Source organism: Manihot esculenta, chromosome 18, assembly GCF_001659605.2.
Source record: "Manihot esculenta cultivar AM560-2 chromosome 18, M.esculenta_v8, whole genome shotgun sequence".
NCBI classification, from domain to species: Eukaryota; Viridiplantae; Streptophyta; class Magnoliopsida; order Malpighiales; family Euphorbiaceae; genus Manihot; species Manihot esculenta.
This window is the reverse complement of record NC_035178.2, coordinates 11584185-11598034: the sequence shown is the minus strand read 5'-3', so window position 1 is coordinate 11598034 and position 13850 is coordinate 11584185. Positions and strand designations below refer to the sequence as shown.

Below are 13850 nucleotides of genomic sequence, written 5' to 3'. Positions count from 1 at the left end.
GGCCGCCTAAACTCACCCCCATAAGTTTGGACTTTCGGCTCTGGAGGGGAGTCTCGGCCGCCGAACATGCCGCCGAAGGTTGGTGACTTTCGACTCTGGAAGGACTTTCGGCCGCCGAACCCTGCCCCCGAAAGTGCCTGACTTTCGGATCTGGAAGGACCTTCGGCCGCCGAACCTGCTGCCAAAAGTCCCCTGTCCAGCCTTCCTTTGCCCGTTTTTCCATGCATGTTTGAGATGTTTTAGGGGGTTTTTGGGGAGATGTTTAGAGTTATGTTAGAGTATGTTTGGTCCCTCATTTGAGTCCACCTTTGTAGGATCGGACCCGAGGAACCGAGGAGGCCCACAGAGTTAACTGGTTCAGAGTTAGTCCATCATCTGCTAGAGGTGAGTAGAACTAAACTATGTTTTAAAATAATGAAAGTTTTTAGCATGACTCATGCATCATGAATGCCATGTATACATTAGGTTGTATTGCATTAGTATTCACGAATATGACGCATTGCATTATTTTATTGTGGGTGTGGATTGACAACAGGACGACCCATTAGCCCTCTAGATATTATTTTATGTAACAGAAGTCCTGAAGAGCTCCATTGAGAGCCGGGCACAGAGCTTATGTATGTAACAGAAGTCCTGAGGAGCTCCACCGAGGGCCGGGCACAGAATAGAGGGATTTTTAGGTCAGTCCATCCTTGATGTGATTGATTTGTGATGAGATGCATTTCATGAAAGCATGATTTATTAAATGATTTATTTTATTGTTCTGCTCACTAGGCTCTAGTAGCTCACCCTTCTCCCTAACCCCCAGGTTTGCAGGGCCAGAGGTAGCACAGGGTAACAGCAAGGGTAAAGACTATGTAATAGTATAGTAGTGGACATGTATTGTATAAATGATGTAATGTAATGTATACTGAGAATAGAATTGTGCTTGGCCCTAGAGTATGGTTGATCCCTTTTGTACATGATCAGTATATTATGTTTTATGATGTTATGTGTTGAGAACCAAGCTTGATATATGTAATGTTGACCCAACTAGAGCATTTGATGAGGGCTCTAGTATGGGGTTTTATGTTTACAGATAGAGTGCATGCACAGGTTAAGCTTGGTAGATGAAAAGTTTAAAATTTTTAGGAAAATGGGTGATTATGTATGGGATTTATCAGGTTCACAGGATGCATAGTAGGCTTGCTACGGGTTCCGGCGACCTTAAGTCGATCTGAACCCTAGCACCGGTAGCGGTCCGGTTTTCGGGTCGTTACAATAGGATTAGGGCTCCTCTTTGCAATGAGAGGATTGTTCTTCCTGTTCCTCCGCCGACGGGTTTGATAGACCCTCAACAAGGTCGCAGCTTGATCTTCTACGTCAAGCAATGCGACTTCAGTTAACCTTTCCCTTCTCCCCCTTCTTTATCGAGGTCTTTCGTCACTTTGAAGTGACCCCTCGTATGTTATCTTCAAATTCTATCATCTTCATGTGTTCCTTCAAGTCAATAAGTCTGTGCTGGGGTTTTGCCCCTTCTGTCACTCTGTTTTCTACCTTTTTTCATTTGGTTTGAGCAAATCACGGGTTTTACTACTTTACTTCCTGAGGAGGTTTGTCCATCTTCACGGGATACAAAGACTCAATAAAAGGCTGGGCTGAGGCCTTTGTGGTGGTAGAGCTGAAGGAGGGCTTTGAGATCGATTGAGATGTTGATCTCTCCTGGAGGGAGGTTCCTCAGGGCTGTAACGACCTTCCTCGACTACCCCTGGTGGACCAAATCTGCCTTCTTTGACTGACCTCTGTTGAAAGGAAGTATGATGTCGAGAAGTTCATGTTCGTGTCCAGTCTCTGAGACTGCCAGGAAGCTGGTACTCGTTAATAACTGTTTTCTTGTCTTTTTCTTTTTTCCTTTTTTTTTTCGTTTTTTAGCTTCCTTTGTGCCGATGGACAAGATCAAGCCCCCAAAAACTTCACCATGTCTAGGGAGAGCATGAAGGCCATTCTGGAGGCCTTCAAGGTCGGCCGGTCAGTTGCGGATGTGACTCGTAAAGCTTTTCATGCAGTCTCTCCCACTGTGGCAGGTTGGACTGCTGCCCCTGCTTCTTCCCGGGCACTGGTGCCCATGGCTAAAGGCTCTCGATCTGTGGCCTCCAGGGCCTCCACTCAGGGTAAGGCTCCGGGCTCCTTCAAGTCTTCGATGGCTTCAAAGCCCAACCCCACCTCCAATCCAACCTCCCGGGAGCCCATCACCATCAATGAGTCCACTGAGAGTGGCTCTAAGGAGGGGACCGAGATCACTCCTCTAGCGATTCAGTCTCGCCAGGCTGCTACTACTGTCGTAATTGGTAAGGCTGCTGGCAAGTGAGCCCAGACTTCTGAGGCCTCTCCTAAGGGCCAGGCTATCAAGAAGGCTGCTGGCAAGTGAGTCTAGGTCGAGGCCCATTTTACGCCCCTGGCACGATGTAAGAGAAAGTCCAGGTCGAGGCCCATTCTACGCCCCTGACACAGTTGGATATGTTATGTTATGTTTAAGCGAAAGTCCTGAGGAGCTCCGTCGAGGGCCGAGCACATTGGATATGTAGAGGGGTACTGGTGACAAGTCCATCCTTGATGTGTATTGTTTGTGTTAATGTAATACCCGGCTAGACTCCGATATCGGAATTCCTACCGTCTGGTGGAATCTTGGATGTCGGAACCCTCTAGAAGGATAAAATCATATTTTTATAAAATGTTTTCATGTATTTTATGGTTTTTACGAAGAAAGAAATTGAGTAAAAGTTTTATAGAAAAGAAAGAAAGAGAATGAAGGAAGGGCCCAGGTTCGGCCGCCGAACCTCATGTTCAGCTGCCGAACATGGGATGCATGCAGAGGCACGTTAGGCCCCCGAAAGTGGCCTGGTCAGCCACCTATAAAGGGGTCCCCTGTCTGAAATGGGCGAGTTTTCTCTCCCCATTTCCGGCCAAGGTGAGTCTCCGTCCTCCCTTATCGATCTTGTGTTCTTCCTTCAAGTCTCTCATGTTTTTACGAGTTATTTAACTTGGTTTTGAAGATTTTTGTAGCTAAGATCAAGATTTGAAGCTTGGAGACCCCAGAGCTTTCTTCCTCCATTTCTCCAAGTTTAGGTCGCCTCTCCTCTCGATCTTCAAGAGGTAAGGGTAGATCTTTAGTTATCCCATGTTTTAAACAAGTTTTATGAGGGGTTATGGGGTAGAAATGCATGTTTAGGTTAGTTGATTGTTGTTAGGGTTCATGTGAGTTTTGTTGAAAATATGTGTAATGTGTATATGTTTTGTGTTGTTGTTGGGGTTTAGGATAGTGTGAGACCCCTATATGCTTGTTTGCATGTGTATGCATGTTGTAGAATAACTAAATGCATGTTTGAAAGTTTTGGGAGGCAAAATGTGCATGAGGAGGCTGAGTTCTGCCACTTTGGAAGAACTCAGGTTCGGCAGCCGAAGGCACTTTCGACCGCCGAACCTGCCTGTGGTGGCATGTTTTGGCTGCCGAACCCTGCCCCCAAAAGTTGGACTTTCGGCTCTGGATGGGAGTTTCGGCTGCCGAACCTGCCGCCGAACATGCATGAGTTTCGGATCTGGAAGGCACTTTCGGCCGCCGAAGGTGCATGACTTTCCGCTCTGGAGGGACTTTCGGCCGCCGAACCTGCCGCCGAAAGTGCCCTGTTCAGGCTTCCTTTGCATGTTTTCTATGATTGTTTTAAGGTGTTTTAGGGGATTTTTGGGGAGATGTTTAGAGTCAAGTTCATGTATGTTTGGTCCCTCATTTGAGTCCACCTGTGTAGGTTTGGACCCGAGGAATCGAGGACCCCAGCAGTGAGGTAACTGCTTCAGAGTCTTTTCAGAGCTAGCCTGAGGTGAGTAGAATGACTCTTTATGTTGCAAAGTAAATAAAGAAATTTTGAGCATGTTCATGCATCACGAATGCCATGAGTTATATTAGGTTGTTGCATTAGAATTCACGAATATGTTGCATTGCATAATATGATGTTGATGTGGATGAACATTGGATGATCCATTAAGCCCTCGTATGGAATGATATGATATGATGATGATACGGTATGGAAGTCCAGGAAGACCCATTCTACGTCTCTGGCACAATGTAAGAGAAAGTCCAGGAAGACCCATTCTACGTCCTGGCACTATTGGATATGTAGAGGGCTATTGGTGACAAGTTCATCCTTAAGGTGATTTGTTTGTGATGTGATGCATTTCATGAAAGCATGAATTTTAATGTAATATTTTACTATTCTGCTCACTAGGCTCTAGTAGCTCACCCCTTTCCCTTAACCCCCAATTTTGCAGGTGCGGGCTAGACCAGGAAGTCACCAGGAATAGAAGTTTATGTATGTAATAGATTAGTTGTGGACATGAACGACTGATAGGCGGTTGTCGAAGCCGTAAAAAATAAACCTATTAAACAATCAACAATAAACTTGTAGATAGTGGCAATAGGGTCGAACCACAGGGAATTGACACTAAAGATCTTCCTAATAATAACCAAGATGAGTAAATAACAAATAATTAAAAGAGGGGGGTTTGAGTTGATGAATTAAAACTAAATAGCAAAAGAAAGCAATAATTTAAAGATGAGTAAATCAATAAGAGAAAAGCTTCTAGTTGAAGTATGGATCTTATTTCAGATTGTTTAGAATTGATCATTGATTCTTTAACTCTCCTATTTATTCCAATAAATTAGTTTTGGATGTGGAAGACGCTTCTCACAATCCAAATTCCTCCTTAGTTCTAGTTTGATTAGGAAACGTTCGCTAATCAAACACTAGTTAACAAGTTGCCAAGGAACGTCCTTGGGGCATTATAGCATCGAACAACTGTTAACTGCATTAAGACTTAGAGAAACCTAATTCTAACCTTGCCAACCGCGTGGTCAAGTTTAGATCATGCAATTTGATTAAATGTGAGTTTAAACAATTTAAGCAATTACGGACCTAAATCATTCAAACAATTTATCACTTAAGCAATTTAAAAGCAATGGGCCCTTATTGATTCTAAAAGCAAAGTAATAATTATGGAAAAGATCAGATTGCATAAATATTGAAATAAACAAGAGTTCAACAATGGAGTATTAAATCTCCCAATTCATCACAAAATCTGAAATTCACCAACTTCAACTAGAAAAGAAGGAGTTTAGCCACTCATGGTGGACTAAATACACAAAAAGATGAAAAAAAAAGAAAAAGGAAGATGCTGGAGAGTTTCTGGCGAGTTGAATTGCTGATCCCCGGATATCTTTGCTGGTTTGGAGGCTCTCCTTTTATAGCTGCAGAATTTCTCTCCATCTAGGGTTTTGAAATTCCTTTTTGATTTGGTGTTTGACTCCTCTTTTGATGTTGAATTTAATTGCAATTGGAATTCCTTGGATGAGAAGTTCTTTTCGTGGCTCTTGGATTTGTATTGATAGTGATTGAGTTGGATTTGGACTTCTGAAAATTCAGATTTCTGTTTTCTGCCCAAATTCCCGCTCTGCTGTCAGTTTCTGTTGTGAAAGTGATTTGCCCGGTGATTTGACCAGTTTCTTCAAGTGATTGGGCAAATCACAGACCCGATCTCATTTCTGCGAGTCAGTTCTCTCTGTCTTCTGCGAGTGACTTGGCCAGTGTCTTCGAGTGTCCTGGGCAAATCACTGCCCATATCACTTCTGCCTGTTGCCTCTAGGTTTCTGCTTCAGCTTGATCTGGGCAGATCACTGGGCAAATCACTGACCCAATCACTTTTCTGTCAATTTTCTGCACTTTTTCTCCAATTTTCCAATTTCTTCCTTTTCTGTAAAAACAAGATAAAAACCATAAATTAAACTAAAAAATGTGTAAATAAGCAATAGAAAAGATAATAAAAATGCGGCTAATTTATGCTTGATCAAATACCCCCACACCTAGCTTTTTGCTTGTCCTCAAGCAACAAATAACTTAGTTAATCAAGTTCCTTTTTCCTTTGAGCCTAAGTACCACTTAATCAGCCCCCCCTAGACTCCTAAGCTGAAGTATCACAGTATAGAGTACATGCACCAAGGTCGTCCTCTCCTTTCCTTGTTTCCTTTCACCTACCATAGTCAAGAGAAAGGTTTTTGACTCAATCATGCTTATTCTTTTATGTTAGGTTTAGTGCAGCCCCTAGGAGTGACTTGCCCCTTTTCTTCTTTCTTCCTTTTTATTTTTTTTTTTATTTTCAGCAGCACTTATTCTTATCCTTGCCTGAAAAAGTCACTAACCTTTTTACGCGATTGTGTACATGGGTGATACACCCCCGGTTACTCAGTTAGTCACTTGTTCAAGTGGCTACTAGCTCTGTTCATAGTCTAGACCATCGAAACTTATTTGCTTGGGAAAGTCACTAACCTTTTTACGCGATTGTGTACATGGGTGATACACCCCCGGTTACTCAGTCAGTTACTTCTCCAAGTGGCTATTAGGCTCAGTTCATAGTCTTAGACCATTGGAACAAGTTTGTGATTTGTGCTTTGTGCTGGTTTGTCATGATAGTTTGGGCAAATAAGCTCATAGGGAGTTACACTAGCTTTTTATTTGCATGTATTTTTATAATTATTTCCCTTGACCACAACAAATTTAAGGATTCAATTCAAGTAAAGAACTTCCTAAGTGAAGGTAACATACTGTGAATGATTCAATTTAGGCTTAAAGGGGTGGCAAATCAATGGGGTCATGAGATAAGGAAACTCTTTTAACCTTGTTATCTATGTTGAGTAGAGCAAAAACCAAGACAAAATTCTGTATGTGTGTGCTAAAAGTGTGAAAAAAAATTCTGGTGTGTGCAAAAAGGGGTAAGAATAATGTAAAAAGAAACAAAAAGAAACAATAAGAAACAAATAGAAATCAAAAGATGGTGTGATCAGTGAATAAATACTCTCCAGTACCCCCACACCTATCCCAAATATTGTCCTCAATGTTTGAATATATATATATAGAGAAATGAAGGAGAAAAGGGAAAGGGACTTCCTGGCCTGTGGGTGATTTGACCAGTGACTTGGGCAAGCACTGGGCAAATCACTGGGCAGATCGCTATCTGTCACAGTGCTGGGGCAGAAAATGGTCCACCAGCAGGTCCAACAAGTGCTCCATCCTTTGCATTCGGTCCTCAATCCTACTGAGACGAGCCTCTACTGTCTGGTTGGGGGCTTCGTCTTCTGGTGGCTGAGGAGCATCCTGCTGGGGTCTGCTGGAAGTGTATTTGCTGGTTCTTGCCCTGTTTCCTGTGTTGTCCCATCTGTAGGGCCTGCTGTGGAGGGGTGTCCCGCGCTTCGTCATCACTGTCGAAGGGGATGGGTCTCGGCAGCCCTAGTTTCTTCCACATGAACGGTCCGCCGGTGGCCTTCATCTTAATTCTTACCATTGTGGTCTTGAGTTTGCCGGTGGGTGAGTGGTGGGTCGGAGAGGAGAAATCTTGAAGAAGAAGAGATAAAAACAGTAGATAGCGTAAAAAGTAAAAGAGTAAAAGAAAAGAACTACTTAAAGTGATTTGGGTATGTGAACTGCCCTGATCATTTAATGCTGGCCCTCTGGATTCTTGACAGGGTGATTTGACCAGTGATTTGGATAAGCAGTGGGCAAATCACTTGGCCAGACCGCTTCTCCTTTGCAGTTGCTGGGCTGGTACTGTTCACGCCCTTTTCTGATGATGTGCTTGATTTTGCGATTGGACCGGTGATCTTGGTCAAATTATCTGGGCAATTGGGCAAATCACTGCCCCGATCACTTGTGACTATGGTATATTCAGTCGATTTGCCCGACGATTTGGGCAAGCAGTGGGCAAATCACTGGACAAATCACTACATCTGGGCTGCCTCCCAGTAGCGCCCTGTTTTCTGTCTTGGGCTGGACTTCAGTGTCTTGCTCAGCAGTCTTGGGAAGGGGGATCCAAGGGAACCTCCTCCACAACATGGACAATAAAACCTTCATAGAATCTCTTCAAACGATGCCCATTAACCTTGAAAACCTTGCTTGTTTGTGGACTCCGTATGTCAATAGCTTCATGTGCTGTATCCTGTCTCTGATTCTGGTGAGATGAGCCTCCACCGAATGGTCTTGAGGTGCCTTTTATGTCTTCCAAGGTCCACCCAATTGCTTTTTTGTGCTTCTTTAACACATCAAGGAGCTTTTCCTCTTCTTCTTAGCTGAGCTGGTTAGAAATAATGACTGGAAGTGAATTTCCAGCTCCCAAGTAGGCATATTTAAGGTGGCTTGGCAATGGTTTCAGTTCTAGTGCTGATTTCTGCTGTTTGCTGTCTGATTTGGGCTGTGATTTGGGCAGATTATCTGGTGGTTTGGGCAAATCACTTTCTGTCAAGTCTGTCTGCTCCAGTGATTTGGTCTGTGATTTGAGCAGATTATCTGGTGGTCTGGGCAAATCACCCACATCCAGCAAGTTACAACAGTCTGCTGTTTTTTCTGCTTCAGTGATGTTGCTGTCCACTTCTCCTTTCCTGCAAAGACCTTCATAAAGTAAGTTTTCTTGATCAAAATCAAAAATTTATTGACTTAAATCATCAATAACATCAAGGCCATAAACAGGAGAAACATCATTGGGGAATTTCATGGCATCATAAACATTAAATTTGATAACTTCCCCTTCAAACTCCATAGTCAATGTGCCATCATGCACATCAATTTTTGTTCTTGCTGTGCTCAAGAATGGTCTCCCAAGTAAGATATCAGAGGTGATGTTGCCCTTATCCTCCTCCATGTCAATCACATAAAAATCAGCTGGGAAGACTAGTTGGTCAACTTGTACCAACACATCTTCTAGCACTCCCTTGGGATGGACGACGGATCGGTCAGCCAATTGGATCACAATACTGGTGCCCTTGAGTGTACCTGCATTCAACAAGTTAAAAATGGAAAGTGGCATGACATTTATTGAAGCTCCAAGGTCACACATGGCCTTCTTTATTCCCACATTGCCTATCTTGCATGAAACCGCGAACATCCCTCTATCCTTGCATTTGGTTGGAAGTTTCCTTTGGATTACAGCTGAAACACACTCCCCCACACTTACCTTTTCACGTTCAGCAAGTTTCCTTCGGTTGGTGCATAGCTCTTTGAGAAACTTGGCATACCTTGGAATTTGCTTTACAGCATCAAGTAGGGGAATGTTGATTTCCACCTTGCGGAGTGTCTCCAATATCTCTTTTTCCTCTTTCTCCTTTTGGGACTTTGCAAATCTCTTTGGGAAGGGAGGAGGTATCTTGAATTTTTCTGCTGGTTGTTGTTTCTGCCTTTGACTGGATTCTGCCTTCTCTGGTGATTTGGGCAAATCACTTTCTGCCTTCTCTGGTGGTTTGGGCAGATCACTACTGGACAGCTCAGTTTAACCAGCGATCGGGTCAGTTTCTACTAGTGAACTGGGCAAATCACTGCCCTGATCACTTTCTGGCAGAATTTCTTCCATGCCCTGTTTTTGCAATTTTTCAGCCCTATTGTCTTGCAACTCCTTTCCACTCCTTAATGTGATGGCGCTAACATTTTGTCTTGGATTTATCTCAGTTTGGGAGGGTAGCTTCCCTTGAGATTCATATTTGCTCATTGAAGTGGCCATTTGGCTCACTTGTTTCTCAAGATTTTGCACAGTACTTGCTAAATTCTTCACAATTTCTTCAAGAGATGCATTGGAGTTCTGAGGTGCAGCTTGAGCTTGGTTCCTTTGCTGGTAGCTTGGATATTGATTTCTCCTTGCATAACTGAAATTTGGATGGTCCCTCCAACCTGGATTATAAGTATTTGCATAAGGATCATACCTTCTTTGCCCATTGAAGCCTCCAACAGCATTGACTTGCTGGTCCTCCTCTTGAAGGGAAGGACATAGATCAGTTGGGTGGTTGTTGGCACATATTCCACATGTCTTGGGCTGCTGAATCTGCTGGACTTGTTGGGTTTGACTCACAACAAGGCTACGGACAGCATTGGTGAGTTCAGAAAGTTGGGATGATAAAGTGGAATTACTCACCTCATTTACATTCCTTGTTGGCAGCTCTTGGTCTCCAAATTGTTGAGAAGCTGCAGCCATGGAGGAAATTAAGTCCCTCATCTCTCGAGGTGATTTTTTTTCAATCGTTCCTCCACAGGCTGCGTCAATAAATTTTCTCTCTGAGGGTAGCAAACCTCCATAGAAGTACTCAATGAGAGATTGGTCAGAAATATCATGCCGAAGGCAGCTTGTGCACAACTTTTTGAACCTCTCTCAGTACTCATACAAGCCTTCAGAGTGCTTTTGCTTTATACCACTTATTTCTCGACAGATGCCTATGGCTTTTGAGGTTGGAAAGAATTTTCTCAAGAATGCTCTTACCATATCAGCCCATGATGTGATGGATCCGGGTGGCAAGTAGAATAGCCATTCTTTGGCATAGTCTTCAAGGGAAAAAGGGAAGGCTCTAAGCTTGATATCGTCTTCTGGAATGCCTGGGGGTCTCATGGTTGAGCACACAACGTGGAATGCCTTCAAATGCTTGTGAGGATCTTCATTCTCTAGGCCTCTGAATTTAGGAAGGAGATGAATCAGACCTGTCCTTAGCTCGAATGGTGCTGTCAATAGGGGATATTCAATGCATAAGGGTGCTTGATCTCCTGCTTGTTCAGCTAACTCTCCAAGAGTTCTCTCCCGTGGCTGTGGTGCTTGGATGGGCACGTTTCTTGCTTGATTTTCAGCTTCTACATGTGCAGCAGGTGGTGCTGCCATTGCTGGATTTTCTGCCATGACCAGAAATTCAGTTTCTGGTAAAAATTCTGCTGTAGCAGGTGCGGTGGTGGAAGTTTCTGCTGGTGCAGAAATTTCTTCAGCAGGGGCAGTAGGTGGTCTGTGAGATGGTGTTGTTGATGAAGATGGTCTTGAGGCTTGGTTCCTCAAATTTGCTTGCTTCCTTAAGCTCTTGGCAGTTTTTTCAATCTCTGGGTCGTAAAGAAGACTGTCTTTACGGCCAGACCTGGTAATAAAGGGAAAATACGTTAGTTTAAATCAATTCCCCGGCAACGGCGCCAATTTTTGATAGGCAGTTGTCGAAGCCGTAAAAAATAAACCTATTAAACAATCAACAATAAACTTGTAGATAGTGGCAATAGGGTCGAACCACAGGGAATTGACACTAACACTACAACATATTACATCTCTAGTTACGATACGTAGCTACAAAAAAAATTATTGTGGCTAATATATTTATTTTATTACGGCTAAAAACCTATTGTGGCTAATTTAAACTATTTAGTAACAAAAATGCAACAATTATAACTAATATGTATTTTTTGTTTTATTTTATATATAATGTAACTATTTGTTGACTATTTGCCACAATTAATTTTAGCTACAAAGTAATATCATAGCTAATAGATATAATAGCTATAAATTTAATTTTTTTGTAACAATTACTACCATTATAGTCACAACACATTAATATTATAGATAATACTTTTAATAGCCACGAAACTAATATGATTGTAGTAATAATTATTTTATTAGCTACAATTTATTAGTCATTACAAAAAATTTGTGGCAGAAACATAAAAATATTAGTCATGTAATTATGTTTGTCATAACTATTACTAAATCATTAGCCACAATATCGTAGCTAAATGAATTATATGAGTACTATGATACTTTAGTTATAATTATCATAGAGTCATTGAATTAGCTATCAAATTAGCCACAATTATATAACTATGATAGAATACTATAACTAATAAAATAATTTGGAGAATTACTCTGAGGTCCTCTAAGTATTATATATTGGTTTATCAAGTTCAAAAAATATGCTTAGAGGTTCTAAAAAATTTCATATAATATGTTTTTTTTATCTCTCAATCAATTTTTCTCCTATTGTCCATTTGTTTAGATAGAAAAGTTATTGAGAATTATTTTCTAACTTAAAAAGTTACATATTAATGAATCAATTTTAGTTATAATTATCAATTTTAGTTTTATTTTAATTGAAAATTTGAATAAATAATTTCTAATAGATAACAAGTTTGTTTATAATATATAAGTATAATACTTTGGGGTAAAAAAAGTATTGTTATTTATTTTACACCCATCATTTCTTTTTTAATGTTTAGACACTGTCGTTTATTTTGCACCCGATTGTTTCTTTTTTTATTGTTCTTGTCTTTAAACTAATTAAAGTGAATAATTAAAGTTTTATTTTAATTGAATATTTGAATAAATGATTACTAATAAATAACAAGTTTGTTTATAATATATAAGTATAATATTTTGGGGTATGAAAGACACTGTCGTTTATATTGTGCGTTCCATCTTTTTTTTTAATGTTCTTGACTTTAAACTAATTTAAGTAAAGAATTAAAGTTTTATTTTAATTGAATATTTGAATAAATGATTACTAATGATTAACAATATAATATTTTGGGGTAAGAAATGCACTGCTGTTTATTGTGCGCCACGTTATTTCTTTTTTAATGTTATTGACTTTAAACTAATTAAAGTGAACAATTAAAGTTTTATTTTAAATGAATATTTGAATAAATAATTACTAATAATTATTATATTTTGTTTATAATGTATAAGTATAATATTTTAGGGTAAGCAAGTCACTGTCATTTATTTTGGCCCCCATTGTTTCTTTTTTAATGTTCTTGACTTTAAACTAATTAAAGTGAACCATTAAAGTTTTATTTTAATTGAATATTTGAATAAATGATTACTAATAAATAACAATTTTGTTTATAATGAATGAGTATAACATTTTGGAGTAAGAAAGACACTATCGTTTATTTTGCGTCCCATCTTTTTTTTTTAATGTTCTTGACTTTAAATTAATTTAAGTAAAGAATTAAAGTTTTATTTTAATTTCCAGGAATCGTTTTTTTTATATAGTACCGCTTTCTTCTAGGAATCAGTTTGAGAACCGGTACTACACACCCTTAGTAACATGAACTTTACACTACCATATGCTTAAAGGTGAGCATTTTATAACCATCACCATGACCAATTAGCAAATTTGGAAATTATGGTAATTGAAATTTTTTTACAGAATTACTAATTACTAAACATAATTACTAATCGGTAACCATAAAACCAAAATTCTTTATCCACAATATATAAATTAAATTTATACCAAAATTATTCCAAATTTTTAACCAACGATTTAACACTTTTAGGGTCTTATTCCATCAAAAAACACAATTATGCCAAATTTGGTACATTTAAAAATTTTTTTTTACATACTTGAATTTTTTTTTTACCTACATATTTGTATTTTGCGTATAAATTAATTTTAAAGTTTTTTTTTTGAAAATAAATTTATTTTGATGTTAAAAATACAGCTCTACGAAGGTGTGGTCATGATTTTTTTTCTTTTAAAAAAAAATTCATAGCGTTGATTTTGAATCTGCTTAAGCAAATTAAAATTATTTTATTTTGCTTATTTAATTAAAAATATAAAATATTTTAATTACAAAAAAATAAAAATAAATAATATTATATTAATTAATAAAGGGAACCCTATCAATTAGTGGCGGCAATATAATGATAAGCTTTTTGGCTTGGGGGGAATGAAAACCTTAAAATTAAAAATTCCCTCCTTACAGCCGCTACTCATTCATTCTCACTCATGATTCATTCAGTTTTCAATTTCTGTCCACTATCAAAAGGAGAAGCTCCCACTATCAAATCCAATCAGGTATGTTTAAAATTACAAAAGCCTTAAAATTAATGTTTCATTGTAATTGTTCTAGGTTAAACACGTGAAAGGCATCTGATATTTACTTTTCATTCGTTTTTCATCTGTTAAAAAGCTTTGATTCACTATTTTTATATTAATTTATCCTCTATGTGTAATATTCAATTTTTTCCATGAAGCAGAAGCAAACATC

The 13850-nt window shown here is 39.4% G+C and overlaps 1 protein-coding gene across 1 annotated transcript in view; it reads left to right on the top strand.

Moving 5' to 3' along the window:
- The window catches only part of LOC110606229 (mitogen-activated protein kinase kinase kinase 20), a 39907-nt gene extending 37560 nt beyond the window's left edge, over positions 1-2347 (top strand). The window contains 1 exon segment of the mRNA XM_043953096.1: positions 1912-2347. Coding sequence (XP_043809031.1) covers positions 1912-2347 — 436 coding nt within the window.
- Positions 2348-13850: the final 11503 nt, after the last annotated feature.